Source organism: Cervus elaphus, chromosome 11 (assembly GCF_910594005.1).
Source record: "Cervus elaphus chromosome 11, mCerEla1.1, whole genome shotgun sequence".
Lineage (NCBI taxonomy): Eukaryota > Metazoa > Chordata > Mammalia > Artiodactyla > Cervidae > Cervus > Cervus elaphus.
Window position 1 is genome coordinate 11369305 of NC_057825.1, and position 19519 is coordinate 11388823.

General features: G+C 40.0%; 1 protein-coding gene and 1 non-coding gene across 3 annotated transcripts in view; one reads left to right on the plus strand and one right to left on the minus strand.

The window, feature by feature from the left end:
- PSMB7 (proteasome 20S subunit beta 7) overlaps positions 1 to 19519 on the plus strand; it is a 56142-nt gene that overhangs the window by 20982 nt on the left and 15641 nt on the right. For both annotated transcript variants that reach the window (XM_043916887.1, XM_043916886.1), the window contains exon 6: positions 6562 to 6620. In XM_043916887.1, the coding sequence (XP_043772822.1) occupies positions 6562 to 6620 (59 nt within the window). The remainder of the gene's footprint in view (positions 1 to 6561; positions 6621 to 19519) is intronic.
- On the minus strand, positions 4054 to 4160 carry LOC122704098. Its single transcript, XR_006343729.1, has one exon. It is a non-coding gene; the product is annotated as a U6 spliceosomal RNA (small nuclear RNA).

Below are 19519 nucleotides of genomic sequence, written 5' to 3' on the forward strand. Positions count from 1 at the left end.
TCTGCAGATTTCAGGACCAAGCTGCCTGCTGCTCTGCTGCACAGCAGGACTGGGACAGCTGGCAAGGTCTCCGTTTTCTGGGATATCTTTTTTCATCCCTTCACGATGTCGAATTCTTCAAGTGTGTATCTTAAAAAATTGTAAGTAATACATTGTCTTTGAAGGAAAATAAGAAAACACAAGTAAGCAAAAAGAATATAGCGCTGCTCAGAAATAAACATAATTTTAAAAACTTTTCTTCCACGTGTGTATAATATGTATTGTATAAGCATATCTGTTAATTTTGCTTCAGAACGTTTTTCCCTCAATATTGTATTATGGACATTGCCAAAAATTATTGTTGTGTTTAATCACCATGTATATGAATTTGTTTGTTTCCCCTATCTTGTGATTGTTGGTACTGGACCTTTACATTTACCTCCAGTCTTTGCTGTTATTTTTTTGTTTTTTTGTCGTCGAAACTGATCAGAGTGTCATTTGGGTTGTTACTATTTATTTCTTTTGGCTATATCTCCAGCAGTAGAATTGTTGGTTTGGTGGATACCTGTAGCTCTGTGCTTTCTGGTTGATGCTTCTAAATTGTGGGTTAAAAAAGTTCCATTTGTGCTTCTACAGGAATATGTTAGATTGCCCTTTCTACTACATCTTTGTCAGCACTGGGTATTATTCTTTCTAATGTTTGCTAATCTAGAAGTAAAAAAAAGACTATTTAGTTTCCATTTGTATTTATTTCTTTGATGACTATTGAACTTGAACAATGTCTCTAAATGTGTATAGACCTCTTTTTTTCTTCTTTGTAAACTGCCTTGTCATCTTCTTTGTTGGTGTATTGGTAGTATTTATCTGTGAACTCTTTAATTTTTAATGCCCTTTGTGTTGCACATATCTCTGAGTTTCAGGACTTACATTTTACATTGTTTACAGATGCTAGTCTTTTTTTCTTTTAAAGCCGGTGACCTAAATGTTATTAATAGGACAGATACTTCATTTTGAAAGAGTGGCTGGAGATGTGACCCTTGTGGCGTTTGTGCCTGAGGCCCCTTTTCCTGGAGGTCTGAGTCTGGGTGCCCCATGGAGTCACCTTGAAGGTCTGTGGGAGAGTCAGGCCCTGGCAGAGGTTGGGGAGCAGACCGTGCTTTCCAGGGCATCTCTTGAGTTCTTTCTGATGAACACCAAACCCGGACAGCCAGGGTAAGGCGGTGCCACCCAGGTGGCCGCAGTGGATCTGGCAGTGCAGAGCCAGCCGTCTCTGTCCCCCTTGGACGACAGGGTGGTGTTGGGTACCCTGACCTCCCTCCCGGTCTCTCCCTACAGCTGGCTGCTGAGTGGTTTGGGAGGTGGTGGTTGAGCAGGTGGGTGTGTGTGGGTGGCATGGAAGAGCTTGGGAAAGGACAGAGGATGCAGAGATAAGTCAGTGAGTAACTAGGTGGCCATCTCAGCATTGTGCACACCCTCTCGAAATGCCAGTCCCTGAATTGTACCTGGTTTTTCTGATTTTTTAAAGAGCTTTGTTCTGGAAGCAACACTGGCCACTCAGTAACTGTGGGTGGGCTGACAAAGGCAGACTTGGTGGAGGTTGCTAAGGAGCAGCTACCTGGAGACTACTGAGGAGACAGAGCTCCGGTGGAAGAAGGCAGAAATCCAGGGAGGGCATTTCTCTCCTGTGAATATCACAGAGCTCAGACCTGACTGGGACCTAGAATAGGACATGGTTTTGTGGGTTTAAAGCATTTTTTTCCTTTTGAAAATTGACTTGCTTTACTTTTGAGTTTGTCTTGTGTTCGTTTTAGTATGGTAAATTAGGTAATAAATGTTCCTTTTCACTTTATCAAGACATTTACTGCTGTAGTCACTCTTTCAGGGCCCACTATTTCCCCAGCTCCTCCATTTGAACAGTTGTACTGAAATCAGCCCAGCCTAATTCAGCAGTTGTTGGGTTTTTGTTTTTTTTTTTTGTTTTTTTTTTAGTGCTCACTGTGTGCCAGGAACTACTAGGTCTGGGGGATGCAGCTGTGAAGGGATGGACAAGTTGGCAAAGATGAAAGTGATCAACTCTCATCACTTAAGATGTGGTGTGGTGCTTAAGAAAGACTGAGGTTGGGCGTGTGTCTCTGAGTTCTGTGGATTGTGAGGGGGCAGAGGGAGAAGCATGTGTCAAATGTAGACTTGAAGTGGTCTGGGCATTTAGGAAATTATTGTCAGCTTAGTGTTGGTGGAGTGTCAAGTATGTGTGGATATTGGGGATGTGGGGGTGGCCGAGGGAGCCAGAGACCTGGTCATGGAAGGTCACGCGTGTCTGCTTTGAACTGTATTGTGGCCTGTAGAATTTTCTGTTTGAGAGAAGGACGTAGGGTCACACCTGAGACAGGAATCCTGGCCTGTGCTTGTTAGTCCTGTAATGCTAGACAGGAAGCTTTATCACTTCACTGGTTTGTTATGAGGATGACAAAATGACAACATAGGATGTGTGGCCCATGGTGGGCGCTCAAGCAGAAGGCTCTTGTTTCCTCTCCTTGGCTGCCTCCTCTCTCCTGTTAGAGGAGCTGAGGGCAGGCCTTTCGTCCCTTGCTTCTAGAGCCCATCCTGCATTTGTGGAAAGCACAGGCCCTCTGACATCGGCTTCCTTCACCTGACAAGGCCTGCTCTCTAAAGCAGCGGCCCCTGTGCCTGGTCCACTGCCCCCTGTCTTTTCTGTTTATTTATTCCTTGATGGGAAATCAGGCCGTTCTGACTAATTGTCTAAGGTGGCCTTGCTTTTGGAGTTAAAAAATGAGAGGATTTTTCCTTCAGAGGGATTTTTGCCTTGGTTTTGGGTATGAGAATAAGAGGTTAGTAGGTTTGATGCTGAAATAATTAGAATGTCTACAGACGTTATAATGGTTTATAGGAAAAATGGGATAAAATATTTAAGCATTTTGTGAGTCAGATGGCTGCCTTATTAACATGAAATTTGTCTTGATGGTTTATCGTATATAGTTTTAAGTAAGCGTTGAAATAAAATCTAGGAAACTTGAATGAAATTATATTTAAGAAGACAAGTCTCATTGAGCTTACCATCTTTTTTCTTTTTAATGGCCAGCTCCTTGTTTCTTCCCCTGGATGCATTGCCTTAAAATTATGTGAGGATTTGCATGTTGTTCTTGTGCCATTTTGGGTGATTGCAGTCATATTTGAAATTCTGTCTTCTTTCTTCTGCATAGCAGACACACATTCAGAGTTTCCTAGAAACCTGTTGACCAAGTCAGTGCACTATACTTCCTAGCACTTCTGTGTATTTCTGAAAAGGGGGCGCCAAAGTCTTCCTTTCCTAAAATGCTAGGAGCATGAGCTAATTTGCAAGTGATTTAGAAATTGTTTTTAGTGTTGAATTTCCCTTTCTTTTCAGATATATTTGGAGCCTGCTTATCTTTGATCTCAGAGGAAACAGCATCAGGCAGTTTATCAAGCTCTTGTTTTCCTGAAAACTTCTCAACTCTGTGCACATGTGTGTGTCACCTGTGTGTGTGCGTGTAAGTTGGTGTGTGTGTGTGTGTGTGTTGGGGAGTGTGATATAAATGGAGAAGCAGAAGTACAACGTAATAAGGACCCCTGTGTCCCTTCTGCTTTTTTTTTTTTTTTAATAGTTTTATTTTTGTGTACAGATTTGCTTAACAATCACTCAATTTACAAGTGTTCCCCATCCTGAACTCCCCTCCCACCTCCCTCCCCATCCCGTCCCTCTGGGTCTTCCCAGTGCACCAGCCCCGAGCACTTGTCTCATGCATCCAACCTGGACTAGCGATCTGTTTCACACTTGATAATATACATGTTTCGATGCTGTTCTCTCAGATCATCCTACCCTCGCCTTCTCCCATAGAGTCCAAAAGTCTGTTCTATACATCTGTGTCTCTTTTTCTGTCTTGCATGTAGGGTTATTGTTACCATCTTTCTAAATTCCATATATATGCATTAGTATACTGTATTGGTGTTTATCTTTCTGGCTTACTTCACTCTGTATAATGGGGTCCAGTTTCATCCACCTCATTAGAACTGATTCAAATGAATTCTTTCTAAAAAAATATGGAACACTTCACGCATTTGCGTGTCATCCTTGCGCAGGGGCCATGCTAATCTTCTCCGTATCGTTCCAGTTTTAGTGTATGTGCTGCTGAAGCGAGCACCCTGTGTCCCTTCTGTGTTTACCTCTCTTATTACACCTTCCAGCTCTAAAAATCAGGGTCTCTGATAATGTGAGAAGCATCAACTACCTTGATAGACATTTTCTTTTCTATGAGTTTAGATTTAGTATGTACTTCCACTTAGAGAAATTTTGTCTTCAGTGCTCTTTCTCAAGAAAAAAAAAGCTTTCGATAAAGGAAGAATTACTATATTGGGAGGGAAATATTTTTCATGTCTTAAAATTTTAGATGAAGCTAAGCAGAAGGAAATATATGTGCTCAGGAAAAGTAAGAGTAAAATTAATTTACTGTGAAACTGTCAAAGAGAGGGTGGCCCAGGAGAAAATACAGAGCTTGTAGCCTTTAGGGAAAGATGCCTTTAAGGTAAGTTGAGTTTTTCCTTTTATAGTAATTGATTACAGTTTTCCACAAATGTGTTAGCTCTTAGTAAATAGCCATCTTTCCCCTGTCTTTTTCCAACATGTATTTCTGGCCTCTGGTGCATGTATCCTTGGGCTCTTTGCAGAGATATTCTTGGACCAGGCTGGGAAAGAAGTATTTTTTTTCCCTGTGGTTTCCTTATTTGCAGTTTTCTCGTTTCTTCGTGATAGTTGTCCTTTGTTTTCCACACAAAACCAGCTTGTTTTTTACTGTGGAGTTCGAGATTGGTTCTCACTCATGCCTTAAAACAGAAGCTTAGCTTACTTTTCCCCCTTGATCCTTGAAACTCAGAGTAAATGTGTACGTCTTAAAGCACTGGTGGACTTTGTTTCCAGGTTTTCCAGGACACATATACTATGAAATTCCAAGGCTTGATTTTGGTAAATTTGTGTAGATATATCTAGTTTTATTTGAGCACACTAGTTTTATATCTAATTCCTATTTCCTTTCCAAAGGGCTTTTAATATCTCTTTAGGTTCCTTTTTTTTTTCTTCTCTTTTGAGGAGAAAAAAATTGTGAGAGGGAAAATGGGGTTGCCTTTTGCTCCCAAAGCCTAAATGAATAGTCATTGCCTGTAATGCCGTCTATACTCGTCGCTTCCCACTGCTTCAGATGTGATGTATCCGGTGCTGTGAAGGTAATGATCCTCAACCGCAGCAATATTCCCTAACAGGAGCATCTGTCATATTCATCGGGATTACCATGTTCATTGATTTGTGTCTGTAAATCTGCTGTTTCTACCCTTTAAATTTGATCTATAATTGGACCTCCTTAAATGGTTCAGATAAGCTAGTCTGTATTTTCTCAATGCAGCGATGCTGTCAGCTTCTCCTTTTTCATTATACATTCAGCAGACTTGATAAAATCAGCAGGACACCTCATTTGAAACTGTTTAATCGCTGCCTTTTTCCTTTGCTAAACCATTGAGGTGGTCAAGCGGTGTACACAAATCATTTTAAATAGAAAATATGGTTTTCTCTGTGACCCAGCTAAATAGATAGTGTTATGCAAAACAAGTTAAAAAGTAATAAATGCCAAAAAAATCTTCTAATTGGAGTAAAAAATTGTGGGCAACTCTAGCCTCTCTCCAAAAGTAGAGTATCCTGAAATATTGCCAGAACCCTGTAAAGACAAGATGATGGTTTTCTAAAGATTCTCTGGTTTCTGAACAAAGCAAGTTTAAATCTTCCAGTGATGCTGAGCTGCCTTTTGCATCCCTTCAAAGAGAGCCCATCCTTATTTGTAATGCCTTTACATTCTGCTTTTGTAGGGAGAAATTTGCTATCTGTTAATATCTGTGCAGCATAACCTTTCAGCCATTTGCTATTGTGATAATAAATTTTTGTTTCTTTGTCTGTCATTTTGTCTACTCAGCTGTTACTCTTCAAAGTACAAACTAAAAATAATAGCTCTAAATAAATGCCACATAATAAAGTGTTTTACAGATGTAGCTGGAATAACCTGGTGGCTGCAACGTGCAGTCCTATTACCATTGCTGGTGCTGTAGTTTTTTCCCCGTGTGTCAGGGTGACTCTACCAGGGCCAGCTCATTAAAACAATCTCTTCTTTCTAACTGGCTTGGTATTTAGCACTATACCCAGCAGCCTGCCAAGGCACAGTTGTGGAGCACAAGAGTCGCAGCACAGGATATATGAAATTAAGTGGCATTCACTTTTTTGAACAAATACAACTTTACTGTGAATAATTTACAGTTACTCCTGTGAGTAGGTTAGAAGTGGGGCCAGTTGCAGGTTTACCTGAGATAGTGGTAAGTGAGACCCCAGGCTTTTGAAGAGCAGTGTTTGTCTGATTTTTGTGGCCCTGTCATATTAATGTTTATACTGTGTTTGAACATGACATTGGGTATGTTTTGCCATTTTTGCTGCCCCACAGTAAACTTGAGATGGAGAAGCTGAGAGTTGGTAAATATGCTAAATAAACATGCATCTTTTCTTTCCTATAGGTTCTGGCTCCTTGGCAGCGATGGCCGTGTTTGAAGATAAATTTAGGCCAGACATGGAGGTATGTAAGTCCCTACAGTTCTGTTCTCTTTCAGATGATCTTTCTTGTATGTTGGACATTTACGAATTGATCACTGATTCCTCCAAAGTTTGAATAGCACTGCTGCTGTTAGTTGGAATGCTTTGTCACAGGTACTGTGTTGGCTAAGAAAACTGGTTACTCAGGAAAGCCTCACTTTGGAGTGGCCCCTCAGGCTCAGGGAGGCTGCACTTTCGAGTTTTTTCTGCTGGCCTTTGGGCTGTCTGGGCATCTTCTTGATTGTAAATGTGTGGTGATGTAGGATGTTTTCTTGTGTACTCTCACAATGTCTCAAAACAGGTTTTCTCACTAAGAATAGAGTAACTATGTGTGTCTGTACATCCTGTTGCACACACCTGGCCTAGAAGTGGGGACAGTTTGAAGAACCTCTTAGAGTGTTCTTCTGCATCTGGCAGAGGACGGGGACAGTACCCTGTATGTGCGGTCTATTCTTAGAGCGTGTGTGTCTCATGTCTCACATATAAAGAGATCCTTTTATTTTCTTCGGTGATGGGGAGGGTGGTATCTTCTGAATGACATTCCACCTGTGTCTGCTTTAATGGTAGATGTACCCCCCACTCAGCAGCCCCCCCAGATCTCCAGGAACAAGCCACCGGTCTTTCAGTGTCAGTTTTGAGGGAGTGTTCCATGTGCTTGGATACTTTGTGGTCCCGCGTTACTCCTCTGCAGTGCTTTATCCTCGCTGCAGAACCAGCTCGCAGCCACGTTACAGTCTGAAGGCAACCCTCATTATCTGCCCTTGGTTTTTTTGATAGCTGTTAAATTTTTTCACGGAGAGTATCAACTTGTTTTCAACAATTATTAGGCTGTTTTATGAGTGGTTTACATTGTTCCTTAATGGGTAGGTTTCTATTGTTACTGCTTTTGCAGTAGTGTTTTCTGTAGACACCAGAGGGTGTTCCTGGGAATTACTTTTGACACTGCTTTTTGCCAAATCATCTTTGGAGAAGGTTGCATGTTTAAAACTTCTGTCCTTCTCTGGCTCACTGGCATCAGTGTCGAGTGTCCTTGGTCCCTCATCTCAGGTTTGGGCCACGTGCCAGGAGAGCGGAGGATGTAGGGCCGTGGATGCTGACCAGCCAGGACAGGGTCTCCTGCCAGAAGCCACTAACCACACCCTTGGTGTGTTGAGGAGAGCACACATAAGTGACGTGGTCACTCATGGCTGGTTTTCTTTCCTTCCTTAGATATCTGCAGGAATTAAAGCATGTGATTAAAGATAGAATTCAGCTAGGTATTTTGTTCTAGAAACAATAGTCTTGCTCCAATTAAGAATAGTAAACAGGTCCAGGTATCAACTCTAAATGAGATTAGAATTCCTTTCTCATTTCTCAATGTGAACATTTATTCCCATATCAGCATTATTTTCTGTTTGGGGTTCTTAAGTACAGAGGAAAAATAAGGTTTACTTGGTCACTTAAAAAGAAAAAGAGAAAATGATCTCCTAAGCTTCAAACTAAAGGAGAGGAATTCCTGTGTCTCCACAAATCCGTTAGAATTAGCACAGATACAGGGAGAAAGGCTCTGATGATTTTCGTTTAAAAAGTCACCTCAGTAATGTCAGGCCCTCCTTTAAACCACATTCATCTTTTCAAATGTTCTTGAAAGCTGTGTCTTTTTCCAATTGATTGGGACTTCCATATGTTAAAGAAAAATGAGAATTGCAGAAAAAGTTGAAAGCATGAGGTATATTAAAAGTGACTTTAACACTCTGCTAAAGTAATTTTATATCATTTATTTAGAGTTTGGAGTTGAAGTGATTCAAAGGCCATAAATATAATATTTCTGTGAAGGGAAATGTGAATCATCCCTTCAATAAAATTTCTGATATTATCAATCTGAAGAGTGTTTCTTAGATCAATTTTATCTGTAGTTCAGACCACTTCTGTATTAGCTGTGAGACTTTGGAACAGGTTGACCAAGTTCCCATTTCATATTGTTAATTAAATTTACTATTTCAAGTGAGTTATTCCCTGAAGTTGTTGGAACTTGACACAGACCGACAGTCAACAAAAAACACATTTATTGAGGAGAAGGTAGTAATACTTGCTTCTCCAGTGAAGTGAGTTTAAAAGTAAATAGAAGGCAGAGACAATAATGTACTTTACAAATCTAAAAGGATGTAAATAGAAACTGAAATTAGTGTGAAGACCAAGCAACTAACTGGTCACTCTGCTTTCTTTTGGTGAAGATTAGGTGATGTGGTTTCAGTGGAAGCTGAGACTGCTTACAGAGGTTGAGAAGACCCTGTTTTAGTGACTCTGTTATGAAAGAGAGCTCGGCCAGGGTGTCATTCCTGGCTCTGTTTTGCATAGAACTCGTGGAAACGTTTGGTTTCAAATTTCCAAACTTTTTATTTTTCTTCTTTCCAGGGAGGCTTGCTTTCTGTGGCAAGAAGCCCTCTATAACTTTTCTTTCTTGCCTATTTTGAGACTGCAGGATTGGATGACTAAGTCTGCTTATTTCCCTTCAGTAGGGGAAAGGATTCTGGACGTGTCTCAAACAGAAACCCAGGAGAGTGTTTCTGCCTCTCAAGTCTTGCATGGATTGCCAGGACAGTAACTGCTGCTCACTTCACAGAGAATTGCATTGGGAGGGGTCAGTTTTAGGCTATCATAATTACCAGTTGTTTGCCAAACAGTGATTTTTAGGCCAAACTCATGAAACAAACTCTTGGCTTTATTGTTAAAACAAATTAGAAAAAGCCAATAGTCTTTTTTTTTTTTAATTTAGACTACAGACCTGTGCCTTAGACAGTGCTGGGTCTCAACTATAGTATTTATGGACTGGAAGTTCCTCTTTCCTTGAAAACTTTTAATATTTTCTCATTGTCTTCAGCTGCACGGTCTGGTACAGTAGCCACCAACTACACGTAGCTGTTGAACACTTAAGGGTAGCTCATCTGGAGTAAGAGGTGCGGCAAGTAGAAAACACATCCCAGATTTCAGAGACTTGGAACAAAAATTTTTAAAATATATCTTGTTAGTAGTACGGTTATATGTTGAAACAATACTATTTTAAGTATATTGGGTTAAGTAAAAATATCCATTTTTTCACCTATTTTTACTTTTTTAAATGTAGCTACTAGAAAATTGTAAACTACATATATGGTTCACGTATTTTCATTGGACAGGGCTGGTCTTGAACTTGTCATTTGCACATTGCAGTTAAGAGTTCTGCCATGTCTGGGGGCCACCTGTACTGTTAACTTCTCTTGAAAATTTTCTTTTTCATCAGCTCACTGTTCTGTAAATTGAGTTATCATTTACACATAAGAAAATGCACAGAGATGAAGTATGCAGTACGATAGATGTTGGCATTTGTAATTACCCAAGTAACCATCAGTCAGATCAAGACAGAGCATTTCCTTCACTGCAGAAGCGCTCCTTTCCTGTCAGTTCACTTTCCTCGCTTCCCTCCAGCCACTCTAGTTCACCTTTTTAATTTAAATTTATTTTTAAAATACAGTTTATATCCATGAAATCCTGGGTTTGATGTGCTGGTTATTTTTCCCCCCAAGACACATGAAAATGAGTGCATACTATTAATACAAATAAAAAATGTATTCACGTATCACCATCATGAGTAAGCCCAGGGGTATGAATATTAAACTTTAGGAAACACAGGTCTGCATTCCTGTTCCACTTCAGCCCTTCTCGCCTGCCTGCTCGTCTTTGAATACAGTGTGGACTTGCTTGTGGACGAATCCTTCTCGCTGCTGGTGTCTGCCAGCCATGCTCTCACCTGTTTCCTCATTTGTGTTCCTGGGCTGCATGGTACACACCCGTCCCGTTGTTTTATGGCTGTTTTCAGGGCCATCTCCCCTACTGACCAAGAAAGGGAGACCCTTGAGGGCAGGGTCATTAAATCATCTCCCTTCTTCAGCTCCTTATGTTCAGTACATGTTTGTAGAGTCGAGACAGGATAACCTGGAGCTAAGGCAAAGTCTGAGTCATCAGAAACCACCTGGAAAATGGAGGGGACTTTTTCTTCTTCCCATCTGGAAAGTGCTGAACCTTTGTGTGTGTTTTTTTTTTTTTTTTTTTGAGATAACAGAAGAAGATAACTAGTATATTTTTCAAGTAACACATAATATTGAGGGCAGAGTCAACAAAGCAGACACCCTGTTAAGTACACAGGCGAGGTGAAGATGGGGCAAAGGGCAGATGCTCATTGGGAAATTACAGGCCAAAAACCAGAACAGTGAAGCCCAGCTGAGATTCATAAATGCCTAGGATGGACCTCTGCTGTTTGAAGTAGTCTAAACCAATGACTTCGTGGGCAAAAGCCCTGACTCAAGGTTTTAGATAAACTTTTGGTGACTGTGTGCATTTAAGGCCCATGAAAAACCTTTTAAGATTCTTGTCCAGTTGTGGCCCTGACACTGCCTTTCCTGGTCCTGGGATGCTTGTCTTCTTGTTTTTCTCCTTGCTGTTAGCCTGGAAGTTCTCTGAGGGCAGGAGCTGTGCTTACTGTTTGCTGTTTCCTCACGCATAGTATGTTAACTGATGTGTAGTAGGTAGTCTGCCAGTAGTTGTTGAATGAGTGGGTAAAAAGGCATCAGAAGCAACTTAACTTAGGTGGTCCCAGATTTACCTTCCTTTGAAACAGTCTGATAACTTCACCTTTAGTGTTACCAGGCTGATAAAAATGAAGGCATTAAAAAGTTATATTACTACTGATAAATCTCATGCTTTGTTTTTATCAGCAAAGGTGCTTATTCAGACATTGTACCTCTGTATTAGCAGAGAAGTGGGTCAGTTGTATTAGAGTGTGTGTGTTTTTTTTTTTTTTTTTAAGGTGATGATGCATTCCGTGGAGCCATTGCCATAGGATTTTTTTTCCCCTATTGTTAAGGCTGGCATAAGAACTGAGCCCCTTATCCTGGTTATTATCCACAAGCTAGCTAGACAGGAAATTAGTGATAAACATTGGCCTTCTGAGTCCACTTTCCAGTTAAGTATAAGGAATTTGATCACTGTACCTGGAAATATGAGATTGGCTTCTTGCGAATCTGTATCTTGAAAATTGCTGGAATAAAATATTTTATTTTAGGGTGGGGAAAGAATTAAGGAAATGAATCTGATAACTTAGGTTCATTTTCCTTCCATCCTGTTCCTTTGTAAGAAGGGATGTTTTCATTTGGCCCAGTGAGAAATTTAAACTCTTGAAGATTATAATTCATTAAAATGGGTAGAAGATGAATATTTAGTCTGTCAAGATCAATACTGTCCCCTCTTTGCGCTAATTGTCAGAAAGCGAGCGAGGGCCGCTGAAGGGTAGTGGTGGTGCGGCAGGACCCTCACATCACAGGGAGATGATTCAAAGGCAAACTGTCCTGCACCCTCTGGTATCGACTTGCAAATTAGCATCTGGAATCTAATTAAACAAGCTTAATGAAAGTAGCAGCTGAATGCTGCTGGAAAAGACAATCAGCTTTTTTCCCCCTCTCTGATACATATTCTGTACTATTGAAGTTGGTCACCAAACACATCATGTGAGCACAGTTAAAAAAAATTAGCATTTATTTGAAGACTAGAAACTGTTTTTCATTCTGTTATGCGTTTGGCATGCTCCGGCGTCCCGTGAGAGCCGTGCCACGGCAGATAGTGCACAATATTTATAAATCCGTGACAGGCAATAATAGCAACTTGAAAAATTCTTTTGCTAGAATCTCAAGTTGAGAGCTGCCAAAAGCTGAGAGGATCAGATCTGCAGTGGCAGCTGCTGTGCCCTACAGTTAGAATTCTAGACTTTGAAGATGCTCAACTTAAAGAAATGAAGACTGCAGGCTTAGCCAATTTTTGCAGGTTTCTAGAGCTCTGGCTCTCTGCCTTTTGAAGATGAGTTGCTGAAGCTTCTACCACTGCCTGAGGCGTGCTAACACCAGCAGGATCTTTTTTTTTCCCTCCAGTCTTAGTGTGTCTTCAGTTTTAAGTAGCACATGCTTAGTCAGTGCCAACTGTGATGGTGCTTTCTCTGGTCGCAATACCGAGGGATAAACTCTTACCCTGTACCCTTCAGAGGGAGGCTGCAAAGATAGATGGTGACGTATACAAGTGCCACTTCAGCCATCTGATTTATGGAGTCATATTTCATCACTCGGCAAGCTCTGGCCTCTGGAGAAGCCCTTATAGATTGCTAAAGATGTGAGCTGCTATCGCCCTAAAGGCTTGTGGTTACCTCACAAATGTGATGCCAAACACCTAGCTACAGAGGAAGCAGAATTAATCTGTCATTGCAGGCAGCTATAGATCCACTTTAATGAAACAGTTGATACCAATATGGTATTCTGATAGCAAATTGTAGAAGTAAATGTTTTTTTTGTGTGTTTAAGTCTAATAGTAGAAAGATACCGAAGTTTCAGATTTATTTGTATTTTGCAGATGGACAGTGGTGTAAGAGAGCTTCATTATTTTGATTAAAAAAAAAAAAGTCTGTTCAGTTTGACACATAGACTGATCCCGAAGGGAAACACAGAGCATGAGTTCAGTGTGGTCACCTGGACAGGGTCACGGGAGCTTAGGAGCTGGAGGATTGGGCTGTGAGTGTGTTTCTGCCCTGCTCACCACATGACTCTGGGCAAGCCATGGCCGGCACTCTTCATCCAGACGTTGGGGACCCAGAGACCTGTCTGTGGGTTGCTGTCGGGATTAGGTGTGGTCTGTAAAACACTTCAGATGATGGCTCACACAAAATTGTCTCTAAAATATGTCAGCTGATTCTATTTTTTCTTTTCTTTTTTTTTTTTAAAGTAATTCGGTAGTAGGATACAAACATCACATAGCAACGACTAACATGATTATTTGTACTCATGTCAGGCTTGATGATTTATAACATGGTGTAGATAGATTTGATTCTTCTTTTTCATCTGAAAGCTTAAAATCGGAGCCAGGCTTAGCTAGTGGTCATAATGGCAGTAGAAGAAGCCTCTTTAACACATAACACAGGCTGTGGAAGTGTTCACCTTTTTGCTATAGGAAGAAGGTATTGAAAACACAGCAGTCATAATAACTGATGCTTTTTGAGTGCTTATGCTGTGCCATGCTCTTTCTAACAGCTTTCTCTGTATTGTCTCATTTACTTTTCCGCAATTGGGTGGGGTCTGTACTTTGTTATCCTTGTTTTGTTGAGAAGAAAAATAGGGTGTAGGGAGGTGAAATATCTCACCTGAAGCCCCACAGGCAGGCAGTGACAGAATCATGGTTTGAACCCTGGTCAGTCTGGCCCTCCAATGAGATCGGTCACCATGCTCTTCTGCCTCTTTGTAGGCCTGTAATTCTTTGACAACAGAGTGGGGAAGACATCTTACTCCAGGTGGGCAGAGGTGTGGGCTGCTTGGGCTATTCCTTTTCTCTGATGAGGTCTTGTGAAGATGGCAGGAAGCCAGATGAGTGTCAGAGGAGGTGTATTAACCTCTTTGGTGAGCTCAGCGAGTGGAAGGACCCCAGGGATAGAAAGAGACAAAGTTAGAAATATAGAGATATTGGGAAATATAAGTAAGTCATTGGGCTGTGGAAGATTTTTTTTCTCTTTGACTTTATCAGAATTTATTTTCACCTTTTAATTGTCCTCTCCTGGAAATATCCTGAGATTGTTTTTTTCCCCAAAGTTTTCAAGTATTTACATAGGAGCTGTTTTTCTCTATAAAGCTAATGTTCAGATGGCATAGCCTTCTTCAGATTTAATGATGAGACCAAAAAGCCTTTAAATACTGGTGAATGGCATTTGTCCATTTGAGGCAAATCATGAATAGCTTGAACCAAAAATATAAAAAATAAGCAAGACTATCATATTTGAATAATGAGGTGTCCTTTTTACCCCAACTGCCAAAACTTTTTAATCTTCGTCAACAATTGTTCTGTCCCCCGTCTTATTTAGGTTGCATCTGTGCGACTGGCGCGCAGGAGCCCTGACAAGCGGCATGTGAATTCTGTATTCATTAGTGGTCTTGATCCACATGCCTCTGTCCCTGCCACGGGGGCTCAGGTGTGGGAGCTGCTGGCTAATCCCACCAGCTGACAGTCAGAGGTTTAATGACTCCATAGGAAGGTGACCACTCGCTGGGAGGTTTGCTGGCGGAACCCACACAGCAGACAATGGAGATCAAGGAAGACGATCAGTGTTTAGCCGAAGCACCTTCCTGTGTGACTTGAACCCTGCTAGCATCAGACACAGTTTTAAGTAAATGCAGAATTAAAAAAAAAAAAAATACACTGACCCTTGATAGCTGTCATAAACAATGATTTTTTGGGGGGGGGGGTTCTGTATTTATATGGATGGTGTTTAAGACTGTTTTGCTTTTAGCAGTTTAATAGATGTCAGCTTGATAAGCTGGACTTGACTCACTTTTCCAGGTTTTTAGATTTTAAGGTTTTGTTTGTCTGGGTACTGCTATATCTGTTTAGGTGTCTTGTGTATCTGGAGAAAACAAAAAATACTTAAAGCCAGAATTCTTTCTTACAATATGTCCCTAAGAATCTGTGCTGACATTTTTGTCTCTTATGATCTCTGTAAAAATATTACTATCAGAATGTGAGTTCTTTGATTGATGGGTGACATGTCACTAGTGTTTTAACTTTTTGTTTTTAGGTTCTCTAGTATAAAATGTTGGATGCCTTATTATTTTAATAACAGCTTCATTGAGATAATATTTACATGCATACAATTCACCTACCATAAGTGCACAATTTAGTGGTGTTTAGTTCAGAGTTGTACAGCTATCACCATAATCAGTTTTAGAACAATTTCATCACCCTCAAAAGAAATGCCATATTCATTAGCAGTTCCTCCCCATTTCCCCTCAGCCTTCCCAGCCGTAGGTAACAGCTAACCTACTTTCTGTCTCTACAGACATGCATATTCTGGACATTTTCTATGGTAGGAATCATTCAGTATGTCTTGTGAATGGCTTCTTTAACTTAAAGTATTTTTGTAGTATTTCATCTTTGTAGCATGGATTGATACTTCATTCTTTTTTGTGGTTGAATAGTATTCCATTATATGGATATATCACATTTTATTTACCCATTCATTAGTTAATGGATATTTGGATTGTTTTCACTTTCTGGCCATTAAGAATAGTGCTGGTATGAACATTTGTGTACAAGTTCTTGTGTGGACATATATTGTCATTTCTCTTGGCTGTATGCCTAAGAGTAGAATTGCTGAGTCATGTGGTAACTCTCTGTGTTTAGCCTTTTGAGCCAGACTGGTTTACAGTGTGGCTGGGTTAGTGTGTAATGATTTTAGTTTCTGGACATCCTTGCCAACATTTATTATTTGGCTTTTTGATTACAGCCATCCCAGTGGGTGTGAGTTGGTGTCTCATTGTTTTGATGGATTCCTTATTGGTTAACAACTAGTGCAGCTATGGATATGTTGAAATGTAACTATTGAAACACTTGACACACTTCTTTATGCACTGGATTTGGGCAGTAATTGGGATGGTTGTGTATTTGTTTAACTATTCAAAGTTCCTTTTTAGAGGCTTTCTTTCCCTGAGACTGTTTCTGTCATTTGCTTTTGGTCATAATTCCTGCTTATTGGCTTTCCTTAAGACCTGAAGCATTAGACATAGTAAATTGTGTCTTCATTGTTAGATCAAAAATATATTAATTTTCCCCAATATTTTTCTCTCATTGTATTTAATGTGAAAGAAAAAAGTTTTAAGGGATGTTAGAATCTGAAGATACAATCCCTGGGGCCCTGTATAGAATTATTTGTAGTAGAGTTAAAGACTTAATTTTAGAAGTAAACAGATTTAAAGTTGGCCTTACAGTTCAGTGAGTGATTTGGAGAATTACTGTTCAAACCTTTGGAATAAATAATGAGGAGGCACTGTTGATGGTTTAAACTTCTCACCAGAATCAGGTGTTTTGAGTTGATCCCCTTCTAAAAAGTGAGTTTTCCTTTTTTCCTGAATTTGAGAACACTGGTGCGCCAGTTTTGGAGAGGCAAAAGAGGGCTTCTTGAGTTAAGGCTATTCCTTTGAATCTTCTTGCTCACATTTTCATTGTATGGTGTTTTGCAAGGCACATGGAAGTTTTCTTTGGTCTTTCACATGATGATTCAAGAGCAGGGCTTTGCTCCTCACCATGCAGAGTTTGGGAGAAGGGGATGGCAGCCCACTCCAGTATTCTTGGCTGGAGAATTCCATGGACAGAGAAACCTGGCAGGCTACAGTCCATGGGGTCGCAGAGAGTCAGACACGACTGAGCGACTTTCATACACACACACATGCAGAGTTTGGAGTGTTGCTGGTGCATATGGCTTCTCTCCCTTTGATTCTCTAGGATTCCTAGTCTTCCTTGATTTAGAAATGGCCACTTGGCTATGAGTCCTGCTTAATAAAGCATCAGTAAAGTCTATTCTTTCAGTCCTTTGAGTTTAATCTGTTTCTTAAAATAATATATAGATTCATGAAATTCTTGAAATGCGACTAGGATGCAGTAAAAGCAGTAAAACACAGAATATTAGAGAGAGAAATGGCCACTTGGGGTCAGGCCGCAGGAATTCAAGAATCAACAAGTCTTAGGGAAGTGACCCTGTGTAAAATTTGAAGGTCTCCATTTCTGATTCTTTGAAGAGTAATGAAAACACTGCAGATGGTGTACTTCCGTAGTTACTGATTTCAGAATTCATTGTTGATTTTTCCACCAAAAATATTTCTGTGTAAAAATTTTTCCATGTCTTCTACTCTGCTGTATATACACTGAATTTCATTTTCTTAAATAATCAATAATATGTAATCAATCAGCAGGTGCTATTTGGGTACCAGCTGAATGCATACACTCGGTGCTATAGTCCAGGGGTTGAATTGAAAGAGGCTGTTCTGTATGATGGTGGAAATTCTTCAAACAGTTATTGGCAAAGTAGATTGAAAACAAGGGATTAGTTTACTTGGAAGTAGATAGGTAGTTATTTATGATGCATTTCTTTGGAGCACGTGTTCCATTTGAGATGTTTTCACTTTACGTATTTCCTGTAACTGTGAAAGCTGGGGGAACATACACTACATAGGAGAAATATTTCACAAAGTGTGTTGCTTGCTACACCTATGGCAAAGATCCAGCAGACAGAATGTAACTTCTCTGTGACCAGAGTCTCTTGAACCAGAGAGAGGCAAGAGCTATGGGAAAGTTGAATAGAAATTAATGTTTGGTGACTTTCAACTACACAGGTGGAATTAAAAGGAAGATGTTATTGCTTATATATTCGGCATCATGGTGTCAAAGAGAAAATGGACTTCTTTATCCATCTCTTTATCAAATTGAATTGCCTTTGCTGACTTGGGTCTCAGGGATATAATTTACGGTACTAAAAATGCTCCCTTTATGTGGGTTGTCTCTTTCTGTTACTTAAGCCAAGCCAGGATTTGGAATGTCACAGCTCCTTGGGAAAAGACATACAAGAAGCTCTTTTATTTCTTACTGATTTTATGCCATTCTAGAAATCTTACTTCATAAAAATTTTGAATCATAAAGAAGAGGAGAGCGCACACCTTCCACTGCTTCTGGTTGTATTTCACTGTCAGAAGTGAAGCTCTCTTGTCACAAATCCAAGAGGTCATCTGTGGTGGAGGCTTGCAAGCTCTTGAACAATGGATTTCTACTTTTCTTGTGTACAGGTTAGAGAAATATAAGAAATGAAATATAGGACTGAGTGTTACTAGATGGTAGCTTAGAATCTTATAAGTTTTGCCTTGGCAGGTAATTTGGCATAAATTGTTAATGTAAATCTGGGTTAGTGGTGAAGACGTTATTTTAGTAAAAAAGATAAACTGCTGATTAATTCAGCATAGAACTCAATTACAAATTGAAAGTGTCTCTGCGGGACTCCTGGACCCTAAAGACAGCAGATGTTGAATTGATACTCCAGCATATTTCACGGTGGTATGAAATATTAACATGGTTTATTATACTTGTGTGGTGTGCGGTATCAGAAAGGGGGAGGTGGTGGGCATGTGGGCGTGCAAAGCAGCTACACATTACACATTCGTTAATGTACACTGAAGTATGATTAAGAATTTGGGGGAAGTTTCATCTTCTTGTTTTTAAAAAATCAAATAGCTCTGTGGAAAAATTAAGTTTAAAATAACATTTGGAGCTAAATATTTAAATGAGGTACCAATGTGTGTTTACATTGTACACATAAATGAACACAAAAATGGTATACTTACTGACACAGATATTTAAATGTTAAATGGGACCACTACCTACAAGAGTAAGGGAACTTGAGGGCTTGAGCTGTATTTTAATGAGTTAATTGTAAGCTTTCATGGGCTGGAAAGTTTTCATGGGCTGCTGTACTGTTTTTACCTTCTGATCTAAAACATATGGTAATTTTAAAATGCCCCTATAATTTGCACAGGCAGAGAAGTTTCGTTTCTAGCCAAAAAAGAAAAAAGCTTTATGGTTTTCGTATATCTGCATCAACTTAAGGGGGGGAAAGTCAGCAGATTTTATGTATCGGAAGATCTGAATAAATGGAACTGCCAATATTTGAAGGGATTGGCAGTTCTTAAGAGGCATGAGAAAGTTGGCTTAGATGAGATATTTCAAAGCCATTACTACTCTTATGACAGTTATTTTTCTTGCATCACAGCCTATATCAAGTCTAGGTTTTGCTAGCTGAGGTAAAGACAGTTCCAAAAATAGCCAAATGATTATGGTAAGAACAAATGTACCTTGGATACCTCTCCTATTATGAAGGCTTTTTTTTTTAAGTGCTTTCTCAAAAACTTCTCAGACACGTAAAAGTTGGCAAAGGCAGAAGAGCAGTGGGCAAAGAAACCAGAAATTTCTTGGTACCTACACCACCAGCACATCTCTGTCCCCATTAGAGTTGCCGTTAGGCTT